General features: G+C 48.6%; 1 protein-coding gene across 2 annotated transcripts in view; it reads right to left on the reverse strand.

Moving 5' to 3' along the window:
• The window catches only part of FGF13 (fibroblast growth factor 13), a 481,330-nt gene extending 469,052 nt beyond the window's left edge, over positions 1-12,278 (reverse strand). Inside the window, exons 1-2 of one of the 2 annotated variants that reach the window (XM_045996541.1) lie at positions 12,144-12,278; positions 10,790-11,002 (exon numbers count right to left, since the gene is read on the reverse strand). In XM_045996541.1, coding sequence (XP_045852497.1) covers positions 10,790-10,838 — 49 coding nt within the window. In that variant the 5' untranslated portion in view covers positions 10,839-11,002; positions 12,144-12,278. Of the gene's footprint in view, positions 1-10,789; positions 11,003-11,652; positions 11,754-12,143 lie in introns of those variants that run through there. The other variant, XM_045996540.1, reaches the window with a different exon arrangement.
• Positions 12,279-24,772: the final 12,494 nt, after the last annotated feature.

The following is a 24,772-nucleotide window of genomic DNA, read 5'->3' on the forward strand; positions in this document are numbered from 1 at the left end:
CATTTTATATCTACACATCTATCCATGCATATATATCTTTGTATATACATATTCATATGCACATTTATAAAAGACTGATACTGTTTGTGGAGTCACAGGCACAAAATCACCATCTCTCCTTTGTCACCCCCCAGTCCACACCCAGGGTGCACATATTGAAAAGGACGGTGTGGAAAATTTTTAATAACATAGAAAAATATTCTAATATGTTGTTGAGCGAAAAGAGCAGGTTATAGTATCTACCGTGTGATCCCAAACATACTCAAAGATAATTCGCCATGTATATGCCTGTATTCTAAAACTCAGAGAAAAAAGGCTGGAAAGAAAATCTCAACAAATCAACCTAGGAGTGGAGCCCTTGGGTGGTATTTTCTTAACTATGCTTGTAAGATTTTCCAAATTGTCCCTGCTCAGCATGCATTATTTTGTAATCTTGAAAAAAAGAAAATCGATGCGATGAAAGGTAAGCCAGGTAAAAGCGCCCCAGTGAATTCAAATCGGCCCTGAATGTTCAGCTCAAGAATCATCGTGGGTTTCGGAAGAGCTAAAACCGGATTAGCATTGACCATTAGACAGAGAAAGCAAGGCTCCCCCACTTCAAGGGTTTGATTGAAATCTGCCTCCCGCTTCTGCCCGGGAGGCGTCGGGCGGGTGGGTCAGGTGTAGCGCGAGCTCGGACCGGCTGGAGGGGACCCCACGCGGCGCTCCCTCGGGCACTGCCCAGCTGCCACCATCTTAACGCCGCCGCCCCCCCCCCCCCCCCCGGCCGGCTGCAAAGCGCCCGGGGCCGAATCGCGAGGCGGAGGACTGCGCAAAGCCAGCTCCGAAGCCTTCCCCCTCCACACCGCTCTGCGGCCGCCCGCGCGGCGGCTCGCTCGGCAGCATCCCTGCACCGGCGGGCCGGGCCGGGCCTTGGGCACCCGCGCGAGTGGGCAAAGCCGCCCGCTGCCCGCCGCCGCCGGGAAGGAGCTTTGTCATGCCCGGCGCCCAGCAGCGCTTCGCCAAGTTTCACCTTCGGTGACACAACTTTTCCGTGTTTCTTTTTTAGGCAGCCGCCGCATCACGAGGCTAATGAGCACACTGAGGTTTGTAATAAACCCGCCTGCCAGATCCACGGCGACTGAGGGACGCTGGTAACCAGAACGTTCAGCGCTCCCCGTCCGGTTCCCAGCTAGGCGCCAAACAAACCCTCCCCGGACTGCCGGCGGCGAGGAGGAGCCTCCGGCCCTGTTTCCAGAAGGGCTCACCTCGTCCTCGGAGCTCTGCAGACCACGCGCAAATCCAAGCTCTTGGAAGTCTTAATGTTCAAAAAACATCCCCAGGGGGAGAGGCAGGCAGACACACAGAGAATCAAAGTCAAAGGCAAAATAAGCAGGTCAATTCATAATACTTTCAAAGTCATGTTTGGAAAAAGATTCTGAAAATATCTCTAGGCATATTCAAAAACGGCACTCAGCCTGCCTGCCTTAGGTGGTTTTCCTCTACTTTTAACAGCAAGAGAAATATTTTAAGGACTTGATCTGTTTACTAACCCCCAGTTCAAGAGCTGTAGAAATGCTACCTCCATAATTTGGAGGGATTTTTGAGAACTGGGTTTCCTGTTTGTTGTTAAACTTACCTATAACCATGCACTACAGCCGGCCCTGTTAATTACGGCTGTTAAACATAGGTTCCGCAGCACAGAGAACTACATGATCCCTAACTTCGAGAACTATAATTTATATGCTCGTTCAAGGCTGTGTCTCCATTAACAAGATATATTTTTGGAAATATTATCTAACGGAAGGCAGCATAAATAGAAAAATAAATAAATAAAGCTCCCACTTTTTTATTTTGCCATTTAAAATGAGTTATATAAGAAGTAGTGAAAAGCCTCTTCCCGAGGATCTACACTTTAAAGGGTGGATTTCTTCACTCAAGTTAATATAGCTATCAAGGGAGAAAATGCAGAAATGAGAATCCTCCCCTGAGCCCAGTATACCCTAAGGAACCCCATTCAGCTAATGAAACCACTGACATCTGTTGACAAGAGAAGGAGGGGGAGAGAAAAGGAGAGAGGGAGCTCTAGAGAGGGAGGGAGAGAGAATGGGGTAGGGTTGAGAAAGAGAAGGAAATGAGACAGATGATTCTGATGAGAGGCAGACTGAAAGCATATGCCATGTAACAGGGGAAAAAAATAAACAACTGGAAGCTTCGCCCAGCAGCGAATTAAGAGGAAGTGTAATCTTTAGAACACAGGTCAAACAAATTCCCAGACACAGTTCTGGAGAAAAGCACCATTATTTTCAAACTGACAGATGCTTAAATCCTACAAGTCGTAGTCATGGCCAACTGAGGGAGGATACACTGTGGAAAGTAAAACGTCAGAACGTCCAAGGCCAAAGGGAAAAGGCCACCATAAGGTAGGACTGAGTTCCTTTCATCTCCGCGCACACAGGCTGGGAAGAGCCGCTCAAACAGGTGTTTGGAGATTCTCTCAGCTGTCCGGGGACCATAGCCCTGGAGCTGCCATGCACGTGAGCCGAGGCACACTCTTCTCCACCACGTCCACACTGGCAAACCGGAAATAATATTGTCTTTGTGCAAACCGAGATTAGATAAAGAATCCCCGGTGTTGCTTAAGGAGGCACTATGCACTGTGGTTAAAAGGCGGGTTTGAGGGGCACCTGGGTGGCTCAGTTGACTTGATTTGATTTGATGTCATGATCCCAGGCTCTTCGCTGGGCATGGAGCCTGCTTAAGAGTCTCTCTCTCTCCCTCTGCACCCCCCCCCCCAAAAAAAGAGAGGTGGATTTGAAGTCAGTCCAGCTTGGCTCAAAACCTCACTCCACCATCTTGCTAGCTGAGTGACCACAAACTGGCCTTAGTCTCTGGGCCTGTTTCTTCATCTGTCGAACGGGAATATTAATAATATGTATATCTATCCTTGACAGAATGTTAGGAAGATTTCAGGAGCTATTTCATGTCAAATCCCTTAGTACTTAGAAAAACTATTAACACCCTAACCAAAATTACTTCTTCAACAGACCTAGAGGCCAGAAAGTCAACCGGACATTAATTCCTTTGAGTTAAAGCCCTGCCTCTGGCAATTCTTAGTTAAAATGTAAATATCTCCAGGCATCTATCAGATTAAACCAAAGCGAAACAGTGACAGAGCCATTCTGTAACACACAGCTTTCTGATATGACGACAAACTGGAAATGAACATAGCACAGGACCAATGAGTTTTGCTACATGCATTCCACAATCATTCACTAATCAGTACAATGCCAATCACTGTGCTAGGTACAACCCACTAGCTACATGACCTCATAACGCTACAATAGATCTGTAAGCTTCAATTTTCTCATCTCTAAAGCCCATAAACACTAATCGCTACTTTCTTCAGCTGTCAGGAGGATTAAATGAGATATATGTAAAAATAATATATGCTTACTAAATAAGTACTCAATAATGTAGAAGCTACTATAGTAATGAGAACTATGATAATTATTGTCATCGTTATCAAATGAAGATCCCAGGGCACCTGGGTGCCTCAGTTATTAAGTGACTGTCTTTGGCTCAGGTAATGATCCCAGGGTCATGAAATAGAGCCCCCACATCAGGCTCCCTGCTCAGCAGGAAGCCTGCTTCTCCCTCTCCATCTGCCCCACTCCCCCTACTTGTATTCCTTCTCTCACTCTCTCTCTCTGTGTCAAATAAATAAAATCTTTAAAAAATTAAAAATTAAAAAAAAATTTTTAAATGATGATCCGACATACCCCTGCTTAAAAGAATTCCTTACCTTTCTGGGAACATTCAACAAATACTCCTTATGGGCCTGCCAAGTACAAGACCCTGTTGAGTGCCCGTGTGTGTGTGTGTGTGTGTGTGTGTGTGTGTGAGTGTGTGTGTGTGTGTAAGGGAGAAAGGAAGCTTCCTGAAAGGAGAGGTGATAGGTGTCAGAAACAGGGAGTACATACTGCATGATTTCATTGATATTAAATTCAGTAACAGGCAAAACTGAAGTATGATGACAAAACTCAAAAGAGAAACTGCCTCTGAAGAGGGAATGACAAGAAAGGAAAATGAGAGCACTCCCTGGGGTGATGAAAATATTCTATAACTTGATTTTGATGCTTGATTACGGGGGTGTAAACATTTGTCAAAATTAATCAAGAGGCATGCTTAAGATTTGTGTAAGTTACTGTGTATAATCTGCAATTACACAGAAGGAAATTGGGTTTCTGCTATTTTTTAATTAACTATTTTTGGGGTGCCTGGGTGACTTCATCAGTTGTGTCTGCCTTCGGCTCAGGTCATGATCCCGGGGTCCTGGGATCAAGCCCTGCATGGGGCTCCCTGCAAAGCGGGGAGACTGCTTCTCCCTCTGGCTATCTCACTCACTCACTCACAAATAAATAAATAAATAATTTTTTTTTAAGATTTTATTTATTTATTTGACAGACAGAGACCACAAGTAGGCAGAGAGGCAGGCAGAGAGAGAGGAGAAAGCAGGCTCCCTGCAGAGCAGAGAGCCTGATGTGGGGTTCGATCCCACGACCCTGGGATCATGACCTGAGCAAAAGGCAGAGGCTTTAACCCACTGAGCCATCCAAGCTCCCCTAAATAAAATCTTTTTTTTTAAATTAACTATTTTCTTTCTTTTTTTTTTAAAGATCTTTTTTATTTACTTGACAGAGATCACAAGCAGGCAAGAGAGGCCGCAGAGAGAGAGAGAGAGAGAGAAGCAGGCTCCCTGCTGAGCAGAGAGCCCGATGTGGGGCTCAATCCCAGGACCCTGGGACCATGACCTCAGCCGAAGACAGAGGCTTTAACCCACTGAGCCACCCAGGCGCCCCAAAATTAACTATTTTCTTATTTGACCTCTGATCGGCCCTGCCTTTCACCTGAAGATTTCTTTTTTCTTTCTTCCCAGGCCCTCCTGACAGAATCCAGAAAGAACGGACATGTACACCTGAGAATTCCTTTAGGTCAAATAGTGACTGTTCGAACCGTATCTGACTGAGGTCTCTGCAGAAGGGTGAGAGCAGGCAGGCCAAGCAAGCAACCCAGGTCATCCCAGCCCTACTGCACCTTCTAGAATGTCAACCCTAACCTTACACCAACAGAAGCCAAGGGTGCTGCCAGAGTTTAAAAGAATCAACAAGGACGCCTACTACTGGCTGCCCCTTGCCTCAGGAGAAGGTCCTCAGCCAGTGAGGCTAAGACCATTTCCATTTGAAAGTCGATGTCAAAAGTAATTGAAAGGGGCAAAGGCACAAGGAGTAGGGCATAAGGACTGCCTTGGTTTACAATAATCTCAACACACAGTAACTGTAATTTGGGCTTCTTGTCTCTTACAAACCCTGATTCTTAATACACTAGCCCCCATTCCCATCGTGCCCCAAGAACCAAGAATATATCTCTTTTCTAACCTGAAACTCCCATTTTCAGTGTTAATACCTTGGAAAACACTGCTTTAGAGAAAAAAGAAATGGCCTCCACCCCAAGGAGAAAATGAGACCTGCAGGCTGGAGAGGTCATCATAATGATCACTATACACTATTTCACCTTCTCTAGGAAATTAATACATTTACCCAGAAAGCCACATCCCTAATGAATGTCTCATCAAGATAGGGCATTCGCCAAAGTGACAAAAATGCCACAGTGAAAAAAATGTCAGATATCTGATTCAATGGAGTTTGTAGAACCAGTATGTCACAAACAGATAAGCGGCATTTCAAGTTGGTGAGGACTAAGTTGAATCACGTTTCTCAGTACAGTGAACCTGTAGTCCACTCCTCAGCCCACGCTAAGAAATCCTGGGGCTAATGTATCTTCTGGAGAGCCAAAAAGAAACTGGTGACTGTGGACAATGATTTATGCGGACCTCTGTCTTCTCTGCTAAATGCAAAAACCATAGTACGTACCTAATCTTGACATTTCATGGAGCGTAGTAAACCTGGCAAAGTGACAGACGTGTGGGACCCCCTCCACCCGCAATACTTTAATTCATGGGGATTTTTCTCTTTGAACTGTTTAATCGTGGCAATTATTTTCTATTCCTTTCAAATTTCTCAACTCCAAAAAATATAAGCCATAATGAAGCAGACACTAGAAAGCCTTTTTATTGGATATATTTGAAGAGCTGCAACACATTCTGGTGGTTCTATGTTGATTGTAATTCCCAGAATGAGGAGTTGATTTAAACATAAAACAGCACAGCTGCAAAGAGACCTGGGATGTTAACAGTTTCATCTCCCTACTCATTGCCTCACGACTCAGCCCTCCAGCTTACCACCCAAACCCTGATCCCCACGCCATCCCCTGTTCCAGTCCTGTTCTTGGGGCCACCATACGTTTTCCCCTGCCCTAGGCATGGACCTCAGCCCTTTCTCCTTGGCCCCACAGCTCACTTTCTGCTACTCACCCGGGCCCCAACCCCAAGTCCATTCCCACTCCATTGTCACCCACATCTCCACCCTGAGGACACACACCCTAGTCCCTTTAATGATTTGAACTGTACCAGAAAGATACACAGAAGAAGGAACACTCAGTAAGAAGATACAGCGACCCTAACCCATGTCCCAATGTGTTCCTCCTTCTCCCTTCAGCCTCTGCCAATAACAAAGTGGCACGCCACTAGAAATCATAATGAAGAAGACTTGGTGGGTGGGGGGGGGGCGCCGTGCACTCCTCTTCTGCACCTATCCCCAAGAACTGACTGACATTTCTGATTCGACTGATATTTCTGATTCGAGATCTTGGCCACACACCCTCACCAAGGTGGTGATCACTAGCCCCAGCACAGAGGAAAACGCGGGGCTTAGGACACTCCATAAAACCACTGGCCCATAATGATTTAACCACAAGGCGAAAAAACAAGTCCTATTACATGAGTAATAGGTAGATTATGACGGTCAGTAAGACGTCACCAGCGTCATGATTTCTTGTGGGTAAAATACCTCTGAACACCTGCTTTGCCTGGCCCAAACCCGAGAAAGGCACTTGATGGAAGCTATTACAGTAATCCCCCGAGACCGAGGTGATCTTTTGGAATGGTATTTGGGGTTCAATACTTGATATGTTGGCTGCCGGACCGCAGGGCCCTGTCCTTAGGTGTGGTTAGAGAGGTTATTGGAAAACGGCCGGGAAGGAAGCAGAAACTGATCCGTGCCCATAAATGCACGCGGGCACCACAGTCCATTACAGGAACAGCTGTGCGAGGTGCTGGTTTCTTGGACTATGCGTGGAATTGTCCTCCATCACCCACAGCCAGCAAAAGCCTGGCCTGACGCTATCACGGACCGTCTTCCCAAGAGAACCCACAGCCCACATCACAGGGCCTTGAAATTTGCCTGGTTGAGCTGGCTGTCCACAAGCACAGGGGAAAAAGGTGCTGAAAACACAGACCCAACTCCAAACAGGTAGCTGTAAGCCAAATGGCAATTTTGAAATCAGGAACTGGCTAGCATTTGTACTCAATCCAGGGATGATTTGGTTTTATCTGGAGCAGGCTACACGTTTTCTGAATGCCATGTAACACAGATGCAGGGAAGCAGACACAGCCTTAACTGAGGGCTTTTCCAACAGAGAACTGCCGAGAGAAGATTTTACGTGACAAGGTAGAGAAGAGCGAGTCAAAGCTGAGTGAATATCACTTTGAACAAACAAATGTTATACTTTCTTCTTCTAAGAAATGGAAATAGGCCCTCCAGGAAGCTCAGGAAGCACTGAGTGCTGCTAACTATATACACATCGGCCAAATTAAAAGTTTATGTAAAGCCTAAAGAAAGGCACAAAAGGTGATTTGCTACACAAGAGGCCATTTTTACAGTTTCAAATAAAATCAAGATTCCCACCCTCCCAGGAAGAAGACAGACGATCTCATCTGGCTCGTTATTAAAAGATTATCAAAAAGATTATTGCCCATCACTGAGACTGGTCTTAACCTCAATGAGTCCAAGAAAACGTCATTTAAAGACAATTGGCAATTTGTGTGTCTGAATGAAATATGGGGGAAAGCCATATTTCATTCAGCAGCACGACATAACTTACTGATTACCTACTATTTGTGCTTTAAAAACTCTAGAAACACTATATTATAGTCTTCTAGGCTGTGGGCATGAACCCCAGATGATGGGGTGCGAGGCTGAATTTAAATGAACAGTAGCTCCGAAAACAGATTATGAAGTTCATTCATATAATTGACTTGACCCAATCATTGTCACACTGTTGCTCAAAATCGGATGTGTGGATATTCAAAGCATCCATTAAATGTTCAATCCTGTATCTTGCTATGTTGCAAAGAGTGCGCTCATGAGTCCCTTAAACTTCAAAAAAAAATCAAAAATGACCCATACATAGGAAATTTGTTAAAAAAAAAAAACCTCTTCATGAATATGGTCAGAAAACTTTATTGGTTAAAATAGAAATAAACCTGGTATCTTTCATCTCTAACATAAAAAGTAGTCTTTAAAATTTGGCCACATAAGGCTTTTAACATACCTGAAAGGAGAAAAAGCTAACTATTACGCATTGACTATTTTCAAAACGCTCTAAATTCAACCAACAGAGGCAGAAATGGAACTCCCGCTCTCAGCAGCCATAAGATTCCCATCTCCTGGGGAAAGTAAAATCCTTTCTTAAAAGTTGTCTTATAAAATCACTTTAATTTCTCCTAATTACAACCATAATTCCAAATGCTAATTATATAATTCCTACAGAGAGGTATTCGGTTTCAAATGTGGTGAGTCAACAGGAGAAAATGTTATGCCATATGCCTAGTAAAAAATTTCATGATTGAGTTACAGAGACCTGTCCTAATGTTTCCAGACTTGTTACTCCATCCTGGACAATTGCAAATGATATTCCTAAGACAGCAACTCACTTTCCATGAATGAATTTGGATTCAGGGCCCTCCCAGAGGCAGCCTGAAATAAACCTTAGGTAACCACCTGCTGGAAATCAGGAACTGAAGCTCCAGAAACAAACCTGAAGTACTCCCAGATTCAGAAGGGGAATCATTGGCCTAGATCAATTTGGGGCTACACAGCCCTCCTCAGCAGTTACCTCTCTGGGCCCTCAGGGCAAAACAAAACCTTTTAAGGAATCTGAAGTCATTTTCTCTTAAACATATGAATGCCTGTCTAAGACAAGCTGCGATGAGGAAAGCTCTGGAAATGCACACCCAGAGTTCTACTTTCTAAGTGTTTCAGTTCATCTGCGCCCTTCAAACAGCCAGCACCTATGAGTGGGTCGGAAGGGGCTGAACTCCATCCTGCAGTCAGGCCAGGGACAACACCGTCCCTTAGGACAACAGATCTATACCCACCACAAACTTGCTGGCCTTTCCTCCACGCTTTGCCTAATTGGAAGAGATTCACTCCATTTGAAAACAAGGATAAAGACCCTGAGCTGAAGACTTTGACAACTTTCATCAGGGGCGAGGGCTGGTGCTGCCCTAGCATGGGGGGGTGGGGGTGGGAAGCTCTGAGATGGGGAGAGGCCAGAAGGAGGAGATGATAAAAAGGAATAGGGACAGAGTGCGAGGGAAGGGGGGCACAGGGTTCCAGGGAAGACTTAGGGGCCCGTGAATGAAAGCTGGGGCTCCCTCCCTACAGCCCCACCTCTGTGGCGGGGACTGGGATCAGAGCGCCTGGGGCCCTCAGAACCAGTCCAGCCCACTCCCGGCATCTGCTTCGGAGCCATTCCGGACACTTGCATCTAAAGAACCTGCCCTTTCCCGACTGCTCTTACCACACCCCTCTCTGCGCCTCTCCCTGAACCCGGGTCTCCCAGGATGCTGGTCTCCAGCTGACATTCCGGAGCTACGCCGGGCCGGGTCGTTAGCCAGGCGAAGGCTAGTGCTGGCGGAGGTCAGGAGGAACCCCCCCTTCCCTCTTCCGAGTTCTCCCGGGTGGGAGCCCTGCTCTGCTGCGCCTCCCCAACCCGCCAGTGGGAGGCCCCAGGCCGAGAGGCACACTCCGGGGAACAGGCGGCCGGGCGCCCTGGACCAGGTGGCTGAACCCCAGATAGCAGAGAGAGGGGACTGTCCTCTCCCGCGGAGGCCCGCTCCCGCTGGGCACTAGTGGCAAGGGGACAGCAGCCTTTGTTCTCCAGGGGCTTGGCGAGGCTGCGCTGCCGAGGCGCAGCGCGGGCGGCGCCGGGGCACCGGGATTGCTCACTTTTGCACGCGGCGTGTGGAAGGCTGCAAGCTCCTGCCTTCTGGGGAGGGGGTAGAGAGTTGGGGGGGCTGGGGGTGTGAGAGGGAAAGGAGCGTGGGGGGAGGGGTTTTGCGTCTCGGCCAGGCTCTTTGTTTGCATTGGGGGCGGGGAGAGGGGGTTGAAGGTGGATTCGAGCTTGGGTTTCTGAGAGGGGGCAGATTCCTGAGTATGTCACCATGTTGCACCCGCGCAGCACACATATGCACACTCGCGCACACGCACACACATGCACTCGCACGGAGAGGCGGCCGGCCGGTAGCCGACAGCGCTGTTCCCGGCGCTCCGGGCTGCAGCAGCTCCGGTCGCCCGCAGCGCCACCACAGTGCGTCCAGAGGGGGAGTGGAAGAGGCTGGAGGCACTCGCGGGGCGACAATTCCACGAGGAAGGAGGGAAAGTGGTGACACCCCAGGCCCCCCAGCGGCCCACCCCCCCACACCCCGTTTCTCGCCCGGGGTCGCAGAGGTCACGGGCAGCTTAGGCTCTGGCAGGGGAAGCAGGGAGCTGCCGAAGGGCGGCGCGCACGCGAGGGGACGAGGGAAACCAAGGGAAGGGAAGCCGGCGGACTGGGCGGGCGGGCTTACCCTTAGAAGCATCTTTCTCCTCTTTGGGCTTGGTCACCTTCCCACTCATAGATCCCAGCTTGCTTGACAAGGGTCGCCCAGGAGACGGAAGTCCTCACCGAGCGGGCCGGACTTCGGAGAGCGCTTAGGGCGGCAAGTCGCAACCGCGAGCTCCCCTCGGTGTGGCTCGGGGCGGGATCCGCTTTTCCCCAGCGCTGCCGCCGCCGCCGCTGCCTGCAAGAGAGTGGGGAGGAAAGCAGAGGGGTGAAGGAGGAGCCGCCGCCGCCGCCGCCGCGAGCCCGAGCGCCCGGCCGCGGGAGGAGCCGCTCGTCTTGCTCCAGAAGTGAAGAGACAAAGCGGCGCGGCGCTCCCTCCGCGCCCCGCGCCCGCCGCACTCGCCGCTCCCGTCCGCCCGCCCGGGGCCGCCGAGAGGTGCGGCCGGGGCTCCCGGCTACGCCGTCGGCCTCCCCGGGCTCCGTGCGGGCCGCTCTCCGGGCCGGCGCTGGCCGCGCGGGTAATTGCCTGGGTGGGCTGCCCGCGCGCCGGCTGGAGGCTCCCCCACCCACCCCCCGCCTCTCTCAATCCGCTGCGGGCCGCCAACTCAATCGAAATAAAAACCCGAGGAAGGTTGGGGGAAAAAAATCAAAACAAAGACGAAAATATTCACTTAAAAATAACGAGCCTCCCCGAAAGGGAAATGTTTGAACATGTGATGAGCAACGTGTGAGCCTGTTACACCGCAGAGCCGCGCCGCTCCTCGCCCGCGGAGAATCGAGAGGGGAGGGTCGCCCCTTTCTTTCCGTGATTTTCAGGTTGCTATTCTTTTGCCAAAGGGGGGGCCCGAGGGGCTCGCGGGCGGAGGAGCGGGAACCGATGGCCCTTACCTGCTCTCTCCCTACACCCACACCCCCTCGGAGCTCGCCTGCTCCCTCGCTCGCGCTCTTCTTCCCGAGAACTCTCCGGTCCCAGAGAGCCGCGAATTCAGCCCGCGGCACATTCTATATAAACGGCAAGGTGTGGGCACGCGGGGGCGGGGGCCGGCGAGGGCGGGGCGCACCGAGCCGCCTGCCTGCTGTAGTAAGAGGAGAGCTCGGCAGGGGCGCGCCGACGTCAGCCGCTGGCTGGCAGAACCCCGGCGAGCCCAACGGGGAGCGGGCAAGCTCGGCGGCCGGGCGTCCCCCCCCCCACTCCCCGGCCCCTCCTGGGCAGGCCGGGCCCGCGGGCGCCGCCGGAGCGGGCTCGCACCGTCTGCCGCCGAGACCGAAGCCCGTCGCGCGCCGCTGCCCACCCCCACCCAGTCCCGGCGAGCCCCCTCGGCTCCCAGCACCTGCCGGTCCCCCCGGCGCCGCCCGGACCCGCGCTCGTCGTCACCTACACTTTGGGGACTCCGCTGCTGGCAACTGCCTGCACGGAGAGGTGGAATCTCAGTCCGGGAAGTCGGCGACTCCTCGCCTCTGGCCAGCTGCCCAAGTTGAGACAGCCGGGCTCTCCGGGCAGGAGGAAGGGCGCGCTGGGATCTGAGTGTCACTGGGGCAGAGAGTGAAACTGACCGCGGCGGCTGCCGCCTCCCACCGCCACCCCCTCACGCAGGCCCCTCCTCCTAGGGCTGATCGCTCTGGTTGGCAAACTGGGCGCGAAGAGTGCCCACCATCCGGGAGAGCCAACCCCAAGCAAACGGAGTGAGGTGGCACTGGGGGCGAGGGCTGGAGAGGGGTAAGTGGGATCGGCATGTCGCCTGGGGCACGCTAGTGACAAAACACAGGGAAGGTCCCCGAAGATTTGAACTAGAAGAAAAAGTGCTTGAAGATTGTACAAGGGTGGGGGTGGGGGCGATCGCGGAGGGAGAAAGGGCCAAGGGAAGGAGGGGACAGCTAGTCAGAATCAACCCCGGGGCGATCTGGGAAACCTTTCGCGATGCCCCTTTTTGGGCGCGCGGATACTCGGAAGCTCGGCGCACGGTTGAGGGGCTCGGTGGCCTGGCCGCTAGCATGACCTGGTCCTCAGAGGCGTCCATTAATCAGACCAGAGGCTCCAGCCAGGCGGTGGAGACTCGGCAGTGACTCCCACGCAGAAAATCCGTTTCCCTCCGTCCCACCCAGCTCCACCCGCTCCTTAATTCGGTTTCGTTAATGGCATTAAACCAGGCAAAGAAATTATATAGATGGATTAGTCCCACTGAATCCCAGGCGGTAACTCAATTACAAGAGCCTGCTGTGGCTTTCAAGACCAGGAGAGCGGGCTGCCTCCCAAGCCAGCCCGGGTCTAAAGGTCAGCAACCTTCTAAACTCAATTTGCAGCCTCGGTCCTCGGGCTAGAAGGAACTTCAGGTCTGTTTTTCCTGTGAATTATATCTAATAATCGGGAGGCTGATGACACAATGTGATTACCCAACCCAAGGTTAGACCATTAATTAATACCAGTACTTTGGGAAAGAAGGAATTTCTCTTCAAAGGACGGGAAATCAAAGTGGGTGGGGCTTAGGTGAGTTTAAAGGAAAGGTCCAGGGGAAGATGGCAGAGCCCTCAGATAGTGTCCACCGCATAGTCGGTTACCTTGAATTTAGTTCCTACCTTCCGCCAAGCAGCACACTAAAATCTTTACATCATTATCCTATTTCATCTTTACAGCAGCCCTAGGTAGTGCTGGTACCAATATTTCCATTTTACAAGTGAGAAAATAGAGGCTCGGAGAGGTTAAGTAAGTTGCCCGGAGGTCATACAGCTGATAAGTGATGAAGCCTGAACAAAAAAACTCAGAGAGCCGGATAGGAAAAGAGGTGAGTCCTTCATTTTAGACAGTGCTCTTCTATTAGACGACATGGTCTCTCAACACTCCCATCAGCCTCTTGAAAGGTGGGGGGGGCACATTTTTATTGGATCTATCTGCCAGTCCTAAACCCCTAAAACTTTTCAAACTCCCTTAACTGGGCACATTCAAACACACATGTATGTGTACACACACACACCCCCCTCTTGTGTACACAGAACATTTTCTTGGTCCACCTACCCCCAATAAACGACAAGACCTTCTTTTGGGAAAAGGGTCAGTCTCTGTCTTGGGAAATAATATGCATGTTACCTATGTCTATCCCGAGTATCTCAGCTTTCCAGCCACATTAACATTTCCAGATTTCCAGGAAAGTTCTCAGCACAGATAAGACTGTCCCCTTCCCCTCCAAACCCTCTTACCAATGGCACCTCCAGCAAAAGTAACTTTCCTGGCAGCCAGACATCACCCTGTTCCTGAAGAACACTAGTTCATTAACATGTGAGTAAACCTGGGTTAGTTAATACGATTCACATGAATTGAGATGTCCGTTTGGGAGTATTAGTTGAATCCGTCTATCCATGAACACAAATAGGTAAAGTGTATTTCTTTCACCATAAACCACCCTACCAAAGAAATGATCAGAAGATAAAGAAAACAGACACCGCAAGCAACAACAATACAGTGACGTGTGTCCATACGGGGGCAAATCAGTGACATCCTAAGTGCGTGCATTTGGGCCAGAGACCAAGGATTATGAGGTGTCGGGATAAGCATCTCACCTAAACAAAGCTGAAGACCTTACTAGGGAGGTCATGGGCAGCCTCTTTTGTAGAAAGCCTGGGGCTTTCCCCTTTTCAAACCTCTGTGTTTAATATGAACAGAATGTTGTTGGTACTGGCTCAGAAACAGGCATGCACCAGTGCTCCCAAGCTACTTGGTAACGGGATGGTCGGCAGGAAGAGGATCTGCCATCTGTGTGAGGGCATTCCGGAGGTAGTGTTTTCCCCCCAACCAAATGGAATCGTCTTGAAGCAGCTTAGCGAAGCCCTGGCTTAGTCTGGGCACTCCCTCTTCCCCACCCAGATCCTCCTGGCCCTTCCCACCGGGGTAGAAATGCCTTCCTTTTCAGCCTAGCAATTGACACTACCAGATCCCTACCAGATCCCTTCACTTCTCACTGCCTTGTCACTATGGTAACCTGGTCTCATCCACCCCGTCTCTCTGCCCATCCTACAAAGAGAGAGCAAGCTCCATATATCTGAGAAAACCTGGGGCATGGGGCTTATCCAGTGGAGTTGAGTGGCTTGGCCCTGGTATTAAGGCAATAGAGCTAAGGGGAAATGCTGCATGGCCACACCACTACAGAGGCCTGGGAGTTTTCCAGAATAAAGGGCAGAGGCTTGAAGTCTTTGGAAGGAAAGTGGGAAAAATCCCGAGAGTTTCGTTCCCTTGGCCCTATCATCTTTCTGGTATCTGTTTCATGCCAGTCCCCCGATGCCTCAAGACACCAGCCTCTGGATTCCAGGTCTGTTCATCCTCCGGCAGCTCTGAGCAATGTTTCTGGGCAGGATGCCACACGCTTCCATTGTCTGTGCTGGAGGGTAAGGCTGGGGTGAGTTGGGGCACAGAGGACAGACACACTTAGGGCTCTTTCCTGGCAGCTTTGGACTGGCCGAGTGTAAAGCCATTGTCATCGGGGACCACCAAATTAGATGCTTGTGACAAGACTGCTCCTCGAGGGACCAAATGTGTTTTTCATTTGCAAAAACACTTCAGAGCAGAAAGCTGGTTCTAACGGAGGCGGCCTTGCAAGAGCAACACTTGAGATAAAGAAAGGCCCACTGGGCCAAGGTCTAGAAGTCGGAAGTCACTTTCAGTTTTTAAGCTCGAATCTTAGCGATTTGAACTTTCAGATCCAAATGCTACAGCTCTGAAAGGCCTTCCTTTCTGATTCAAACCCTACTGTCCATCTCCATCCCCACTCAAGATTGCTATCGATCAGAATCTTGAGTTGTGGATTTCTTTGACCAAAGAGTTAGGTAAGATCATCTCCAAAGATGGTCACTGTGGCAGTTTTAAAACATGGCCACTGGGCACTCTGTCCCCTCCTCCTTGATCCTGGGTAGGTTTGTCACTGCGTCCATTGATAGAGGATGGCAGCAGTGATGGTCCATTACTCTTAGGCTAGGTTGGAAAAGGCCATGGAGCTTCCGCCTGGCCCTCTTGGGATGGCTACTCTGGGGAAAGCCAACCAGCCGCATGCATGAAATCCGCCTACTCTGCAATAGCCATGCTGGAGAAGTTCACCTCCAGGCTCTCTGGCTGACACTGTTACCTGGGCTCCCAACCGACAGCCAGCATTGATTGCCGACCTGGCAAGAGACCCGTCTTGGGTGTCCAGCCCCAAACCAGCCCCAGTTGACATCTGACTGCAGCCTGGTGAGAGACCTCTTCGCAGAGAACTGTTCAGGGGAGCCCTTCTCAAATCCCTAGCCCATAAAATTCTGAGCCAAATTAAATAGATGTTTTCAGCTGCAAAGGTTTTTTTTTTTTAAAGATTTTATTTATTTATTTGACAGAGAAAGATCACAAGCAGGCAGAGAGGCAGGCAGAGAGAGAGGAGGAAGCCGGCTCCTTGCCGAGCAGAGAGCCCGATGCGGGACTCGATCCCAGGACCCTGAGATCATGACCTGAGCCGAAGGCAGCGGCTTTAACCCACTGAGCCACCCAGGCGCCCTCAGCTGCTAAGTTTGAGGGCAATAAGCTATGCGGAAATGGTAAGTAGAAGAATGACCAACAATTTCTCCTAATCCTATAGGCCTGTGCCACTCCACCATCTAGAGGTAAAGTCTCCTTGAATCCAGGCTGGCCTCATGACTTGTTTTTACCAATAGAATGTGGCCAAAGTGATGCCGTGCCAGTTCAAGGCCTAGCCTCTAAGGGATTTGGCCCTTCCCCCCCTCTTTGTCCCTGGGGGGAGCCAGGTACCATAAAAGAAGGCAGACGCCCTGAGGTGTATGCTGTAAGGAAGCCCAAGCTGGCTGGGTGGAGAGGCCATGTGAAGGACACCTGAGAAACTGAGCTGATGGCAAGAACCAAAACTCCAGACCTAGGACCCCAGTCAGGCTATCCCAGCCAGCTTCCAGATTTTTGAGGTTCGAGGCCCCAGACTTCATGGAGTGAAGAGCCTGTCTTGCCACACCCTGTCCAAATTCCTGACCCACAGATTTATGTGCAAAATGGTGGTTTTAAGCCAGTCCGGTTGGGGGTAAATTGTTACACACAGCAAGAGATGACTGAAAGGCGAGTCCTAGAACCATTTTGAGACCCAGTTATCTCCATTCCTTGGCCTTCTTACAGACCAGAATGGGTTTTTAGAGTGTGTGCCAATAATAAGACAGAGAGATGTCAGTGATTTGTTCCAAAACAGCTTAATACAAAGACCTTTCCAATCAACATAAATGGGATTTTCTGCCTCTCTTGAAATTGAGCATTTGGAACATTATAACATGATGTTGGGATGCCAGTCAAGAATGGACATCTTTAGGGACACCTGGTTGTCTCCGTCAGAAGAGCACGCAACTCTCCATCTCAGGGTTGTAAGTTCGAGCCCCACACTGGATGTAGAGACTGCTAAAAAAAAAAATTAAAAAAGTAAACAAACTTGAAAAGAGAGAGGGAGAATGAGCATCTTTTTAAAAAAAATTTTTTTTAACGATTTATTTATTTATTTATTTGACAGACAGAGATCACAAGTAGGCAGAGAGGCAGGTAGAGAGAGAGAGGAGGAAGCAGGCTCCCCACTGAGCAGAGAGCCCGATGTGGGGCTCGATCCCAGGACCCTGGGATCATGACCTGAGCCGAAGGCAGAGGCTTCAACCCACTGAGCCACCCAGGCGCCCCGAGAATGAACATCTTTAAATGTTTTATCAGTTTCTCATCCAGCGAAGAAGAAAACAATGAGCTACAGCTTGTTCAAGGATTCAGTCTGCTCCCAAACAAGGAACATCCCTGGGCAGCACTGGTTTCCCACCCAGAGTCCTTATCATTCCACAGCATTCAAGAATCTCCTGTGTCAAGAGGCATAGATCATCAAACGTGGCCTTTTCCCCACAGCAAGCTCCTGTTTTCCTCTACATTAGAAACAGAGGACCTGGCCATCATCCCGCCCAGTAAATAACCCACAAAAGACTTTGGCCCAAGTCAGTTTCCAGAAGAGTTTCAAATCCTACTCTTGCCTCCCTTCTGGTGGCTATTGTGATGATGCCAGTGGAAAAGATTTCAGATAGAACAATTGTATTTGTTGAAAACCTCTTGGATATGGTAGTAAATGCTTAGAACACTTGGATTTGCCCAAATCTAGAATCCTTGAGATTGTATGCTCCGGGATGACAAGGACTGGGCTAAACTCTGCTCACACTGACTGTCCCCCTTGCCCACCCCATGGTTACATAGCACAGGTCACATCACAGGCATGGCAAATAGCCCCATCATCATAACCTCATTTATTCAATATACTGGGTTTCTCACTCCATAGTAATATTTATCCAGATTATGCAACCTTATATATGCAAGGCAACTCTGAATTAGTGACTGTGATTATCTCCATTTTCTAGATGAGGAAACAGGCTCAGAGAGGTAAAGATTGCAGGGAAAAGGTACGTGCAGGATTGAGACTCAAGTAGCACCTTCTGCTTCCAAAGTCCCCCCTCTTTCCACTATATGACACTGCATATTTTGTAAATGTTATGGAATAATTAGCACCTCTAACATTTCTGCAAAGATAAAGCCAAGCCTTAGAGCAGGAGCAAGCGATCTCACGCAGGGCTTTATTGGGCTTTCATTCACTTTCTATCAACACATGCCGCTCCGTGCAGTAGACACGGAGGTGAGCCGTGCAACTTGCCGCCCAGCTGTGGGCAGTGTGGTCGGTGAGCGGCCCCTAGATGCCAGCTCCTTCAGAATCCACCTCAGCGGCAGAATCCTGAGCTCCCTTGAGCTCACGCCCTCCCTGGGGCAGGCCACACCCAATGACTGAGAGAGGCCTGGCCGTTGGAGATCAGCACAAGTACTCCTCCAGACAGTACTCACTCCAGAGCTCCCCGTGTGCCTGGCCAAGGCTTTGTTGAGTTCAGCTTTACCCTCTACCCAATCCTGCCTCCTCCTCCCTCTTCCTTTCACAGTCACGGATCCCTAATGAATAGTCTCCATCCCAAATGTCATCTCCTTTCAGAGATCCCAGCCTGTGACTTGCCTCTTTGTCTCTCCAACCCTGTCTTTTGGGTCAGGCTTTTGGCAAAGAGAGATTCTGAGCACCTTCCTCTTCCTCAGCCATTTGAAGTGAGATCACTGTGTTGCTGGTGCTTTCGCCTCTGACTCCCCTGTCTTCTGGGGAGGCTACCTGGAGCCTTCTTTGGAGCTCCAGGGCCCGGGGCTTGGCTTTCTACCTCCTCAGAGAGCACTGGTCCCCAGCGGGTACTGTAAATAGCTGTTACGTTTTAGAGCAAAAAGGAGCAACTTGCAGATGGTTAACGAATGCCAAGCTGAGGTTCTTATGATGAGACACTTGTACCTGCACTGTCCTTCCCTTGAAAGTATGTATAACGCGGTTGGTGTGATTTGACTCGGCACCGCATGGACACGTTCTTCTCCAAGGGACTCCCCTACTCAGTTTCCCACTTCTGGAATTCTTTCTGCTTCCCCATTCCATTCTACCAGCACAGTCTCCCGTGTCATTTCCCTTGTCCTGTTCTCATCCCCTCTCCCGCTGCCAGGGTCTAGCGCGACTGTTCCCTGTTGCTTTTCCCCCATATTTATTCCACTTTGTGGCATGAAGCATCCCTCCTCCCTGCATCACCCAGTCTGCGAGCATTTGCTACTGGGCGCTTCCGGAGCGAGCATCTCAGATCCGTGAGGGGAGATCTGCCCCACTGCCACCAGGCCAGGGAAAGAGGAGCCCCTTTGAGGGTTCCCGTACCAGATGAATGACCAAAAACAGAGGAGGGAACTAATGGACAGTGATATATATATATATATATATATATATATATCACACTGTATATATATATGCATATATATGTATATTTCATCATTGTCCCTTTCTCCAAAGCTAGATCTTTTTTTTTTTTTTTTTTGACAGAGAGAGAGATCACAAGTAGGCAGAGAGGTAGGCAGAGAGGGGAGGAAGCAGGCTCCCTGCGGAGCAGAGAGCCCGACGCGGGGCTCGATCCCAGGACCCTGAGATCATTACCTGAGCCGAAGGCAGCGGCTTAATCCACTGAGCCACCCAGGCGCCCCTCCAAAGCTAGATCTTGGCACCCTTTATTTACAAATCATGAAGAGAACTGAGATGAAGCCCCAATAGTTCATTTTTTCTCTTGCTGCCCTTGCCTTTGGAGACGTGTCTAGCATGGGCACTAAGAAGGGCACATTAAAAAAAAAAAAAAAAAAACAAAAGGAGGGCACATGATGGGATGAGCACTGGGTGTTATACGCAACTGATAAATTATTGAACACCACATCTGAAACTAATAATGTACTATAGGTTGGCTAATCAAATTTAAATTAAAAAAAAAAACAACAGAAAAAATTCCTGAGAAAGAGCAATTTACCTGTTCAGGTTCCCACAGCTAGTGAATCGCACAGGCACCATGTGAACCCAGGTCTTTGTGTCACAAAAGCCCACGTACTTTGCACTACCAGGGGCTGATATGGTCAAGAAGGCTCGGGTCCCTGTCTCGGCACTGGTTGGCACGGGCCACAGGATTCTGAAAGAATCTGCGACCAGTGAGTGAGTCACGCTGTAGCTTTGAAGTTAGCGGACATCTCCGAGAGCCAGAACGCAGCATGCCAGCCGAGAGAGGTATGGCTCTGAGACTGAGGGGAGAGAAGTCCTCTCCAGAGGCCTCTTTAGCCACATCCGCACCCCTCCCTTGCTCTTGTTTGGTCTCGGTCTGGGCTACTGTCCTACGTTGTCAGTTTTTAGCTCTGCTACCACTGCCTCTGCTGACCAAGGCCAGGACCAGGCTACCCAGAGGCTTCTTCCCTGGGCGGCTCCAGGGTAACGTTTGCCCCTGAGAGAAACTCACTGGACACTTGGAAGGTGGGAAGGAAGTAGAAGACGCTGTTCTCAAGAGTCTGTGGCAGTCACGCAGCATGGCTTCACAGATCAGCCTGTGAGCTCCTACTTCTGGTGCTTTCTCTGAATTCCAGTGAATTCTGGCCTCCTCACTTCTTCTAGGGCTTCTAGATAAATTCATTACAGGCATTTGTCTGCTCCTCTGGCATGAACCTTCTGAACCTCCAATCTCCTAAGCTCCTCCCACTGCCACAGTGCATGTGTGTGTCTGTGTGTGTGTCTGTGTGTGTGTGTCTGTGTGTTTATCTATTTATCTGTCTCCGTATTTGCTCAACCCCTTATTGCAATATTTTAGTAGCTTTGTTTTCACCCAGACATGGATACAGGTTTCACCCTGAACTTCACCACTGGCCCAGGTCCTGTCATATTTATTTATTTATTTATTTATTTTTAATATTTTATTTATTTGACAGAGAGAAATCACAACTAGGCAGAGAGGCAGGCAGAGAGAGAGAGAGGAGGAAGCAGGCCCCCCGCAGAGCAGAGAGCCCGACGCGGGGCTCGATCCCAGGACCCTGGGATCACGACCCGAGCCGAAGGCAGAGGCTTTAACCCACTGAGCCACCCAGGCACCCCGGTCCTGTCATATTTAAAGGCCTCCTTTCTTTTTTGTAAGAAACCACAGCAGATTCTGGAAAGATGGTGACCTAAGCATGGGTTCCTTCCCATTTCCAACTCCAAGCTGCCTGCTTCTCCTCAGCCAAATGGCTATTGAGGTCTCTGGGCAAGAGCTAGATGTGAAGACCCCGACATTGTGAAAATCTTTCACAAGGAAGTGTTGTCCGGGTTTCTTCCATGAGGGCTGAGCAAAGCTCGGATCCACTGCCAGAAAGGCCCAGCGCGAGGAAGCCAGGAGACTGGGAAAATAATATCAGACCTGTGTCCCCGGTCTCCTAGGCCTCCGAGGGGCCAAGAAAGAATAAAGTAGAACAACAGATCAGGTCAGTGTAGAGAGGGACCACGTGAAGAGGCCTGGCTTCCCACCCCTTGAGGGCCTACTAGCACTTGGGAAACTCTGGAGATCCCCTCCAGCATCCGCTGACCCCTACGGGCTGACGGGAAAATACTTCATAACCATCTCCGTGGGTCCAGCAACCAACCAGCTCCCAGAAAAAGGTTGACTAAGCAACACATGCCTAAAGAGACAGAAGGCAGGAAGAGACACAAATGGTCACTTCAACAACAAGAATAACAAAATAGGAACATATAGAGACTCAAGTGCGGCATAAAAACAGACTTTCTGGAACTACACAACATGATTTCTAAATAGACAGTTCCGTAGGGAACAGAAGGAGAGGATGATCACTGCCGAGACCTGGAAGACACAGTAGAAGAATCACAGAGCACAAAACCAAAAATACCATGAGAAGGAAATCATGAAGGAAAATGGAAGAGATGTGGAGGTCCTGAAGAATCTTCCAGAAAGAGTAGAGGGAAGAGACAGAGGAAAGGTGGTACTTGTTTTAAAAAGATAATAAAAAAGAGCTTTTCTGAGCATAACATATAATAAATTTAAATATACATTTTTATATTTAAATGTTAAATACTTAAAATATAAAATAAATAGGAAATAGGAACAAACAATTTTTAGAATGCAGAAACTTCTTGCGTGGGAACTAAGAAATACACTCCTAGAAGACTTTTTGAGCAAAACAATATTACACACTATCTCAAAAGCAATTAAAAACACTTTCTGGGGTGGCTCTGTCTGTCGAACATCTTGCTCTTGGTCTCGCCTCAGATCATGATCTCAGGATGGTGGGATCGAGCCCCATGATGGGCTCTGTGCTCAGCAGAGTCGGCTTGAGATTCTCTTCCTCTCCCTCTGCCCCTCCCCCTACTTGCTCACTCTTTCTCTCTCAAATAAAATCTTTTTTAAAATAAAAAATAAAAGTCATCATAATGTGGTTCATCTGTTTTAATTCAACTTATTTTTTAAAACAACAGTTTCAGGGATGCCTGGGTGGCTCTGTTGGTTAAGCATCTGCCTTCGGCTTGGGTCATGATCCTAGGGTCCTGGGATCGAGTCCCGCATCGGGCTCCCTGCTCAGCGGGGAGTCTGCTTCTCTCTCTGCCTCTGCCTGCCACTCTGCCTGCTTGTGCACGCTCTTTCTCTCTGACAAATAAACAAGTAAAATCTTTTAAAAAAATAAAATAAAACAATATTTTCAATATCATTTAAACTATTCCAGGCCATAAAAAAGGAAGAAAAGCTCCTCAATTCCTCTTTTTCCAGCTTTAGTAGGATTTAATTGGCACATAATACAGTGTCCATTTAAGGTGTACAATGAGATGATTTTGAATGTTTCATAATGAAATGTTCACCAAACTAAGGTTAATTAACCCATTCTTCACCTCACATAATTACCTTTTTGTTGTTGTAATAATGAGAACGTGAAGGATCTGCTCTTACTGCAATTTTAAAATATATAAAACAGTATTGTTAATTAGTCATCATGGTGTACATTAAATTCCTCAAACATATTCATCTTAAAACTGAACTCTTTGACCAACACCTAATTGTTCCTTACACCCCTCAGCCAGTTGTAACAACCTTTCTTCTCTCTGTTCCCATGAGTTCAATATTTTTACATTCCATATACAAGTGTGATCACACAGTATTGGTCTATGTCTGACTGACTTCACTTAGTATAATGCTGTCAATAGGGAATTTATCCCTGTTGCCACAAAATGCAGGATTCCCTTCCTTTTATGGCTCAATAATATTTCATTGTATATATTTATACCGTATCTCCTTTTTCTGTTCATTCATCGATGGATACCTAGGTTGCTTCCATGTCTTGCCTATGGTGAATAATGCTGCAACGAATATGGGAATGTAGGTACAGCTTCAAGATAGTGATTTCATCTCCTTTAGGTAAATACCCAGAAGTGGGATTGGTTTGATCATAGGGTATTTTTATTTTTACCTTTTAAAGGAATCTTTGTACTGTTTTCCACAATGCATACGTTCCCGCCAACAGTGCATGCACGCTCCCTTTTCTTCCCATCCTCATCAGCACTTGTTACTTTTTTTTTTAAAGATTTTATTTATTTACTTCACAGACAGAGATCACAATTAGGCAGAGAGGCAGGCAGAGAGAGAGGGGGAAGCAGGCTCCCCACCTAGCAGAGAGCCCAGTGCGGGGCTCGATCCCAGGACCCTGAGATCATGAACTGAGCCGAAGGCAGAGGCTTAACCCACTGAGCCACCCAGGCACCCCAGGACTTGTTACTTCTTGTCTTTTTGATAAGAGCCACTCTAACAGGTGTGAGGTGATATCTCATTGTGGTTTTAACTTGTATTTCCATGATTATTATTGATGTTAAGCACGTTTTTACATACCTCTTGGCCATATTTGTTTATTGTCATTTCTTCAATAATTTTATTTCATTTTTTAAGTCATCTCTACACCCAGGGTGGGGCTAGAACTCCAGAACCAGAGATCCAGTCGCAGGCTCTACCTACTGAGCCGGCCAGGCGCCCACTCTTGGCCACATATGTATGTCTTCTTTCAAAAAATGTCCTTTTGGGTGCTTTACCCATTTTTAAATTGGATTTTTAATTTTTTTTGCTGTTGGGGTATATGAGTTTTTTTTTTTAGACATTAACCCCTTATCAGATATATGGTTTGGAAGTATTTTCTCCCATTCTTTAGGTTGCCTTTTCATTTTGCTGATTGTTACTTTTGCTGTGCAGAAGTGTTTAACGTTGGCCCTACTTGTTCATTTTCACCTCTTTTGTCTGTGCTTTAGTGTCATAGCCAAAAAAATCCATTGCCAAGACAGATGTCTTTTCAAGTTTTATCGTTTCAAGCCTTACTTAACCCATTTCAAGTTAATTTTTGTGAATGGTGTAAGATAGGGCTTCAACTGCATTTTTTTTTTTTTTGCATGTGGGTATCCAGATTTCCCAATACCATTTATTGAAAAGACTATCTTTTCTTCATTAACTATTCTTGCCTACTTTGAGGTATCTTGATTTTGTTCCATTGTTCTATGTGTCTGTTCTTATGCCTTACCGTTTTGACCGCTATAGATCTGTAATATAATTTGAAATAAGGGAGTGTGAGGCCTCCAGCTTTCTTCTTTCTTAA

The sequence above is a fragment of the Meles meles genome, chromosome X (assembly GCF_922984935.1).
Source record: "Meles meles chromosome X, mMelMel3.1 paternal haplotype, whole genome shotgun sequence".
Classification (NCBI taxonomy): domain Eukaryota; kingdom Metazoa; phylum Chordata; class Mammalia; order Carnivora; family Mustelidae; genus Meles; species Meles meles.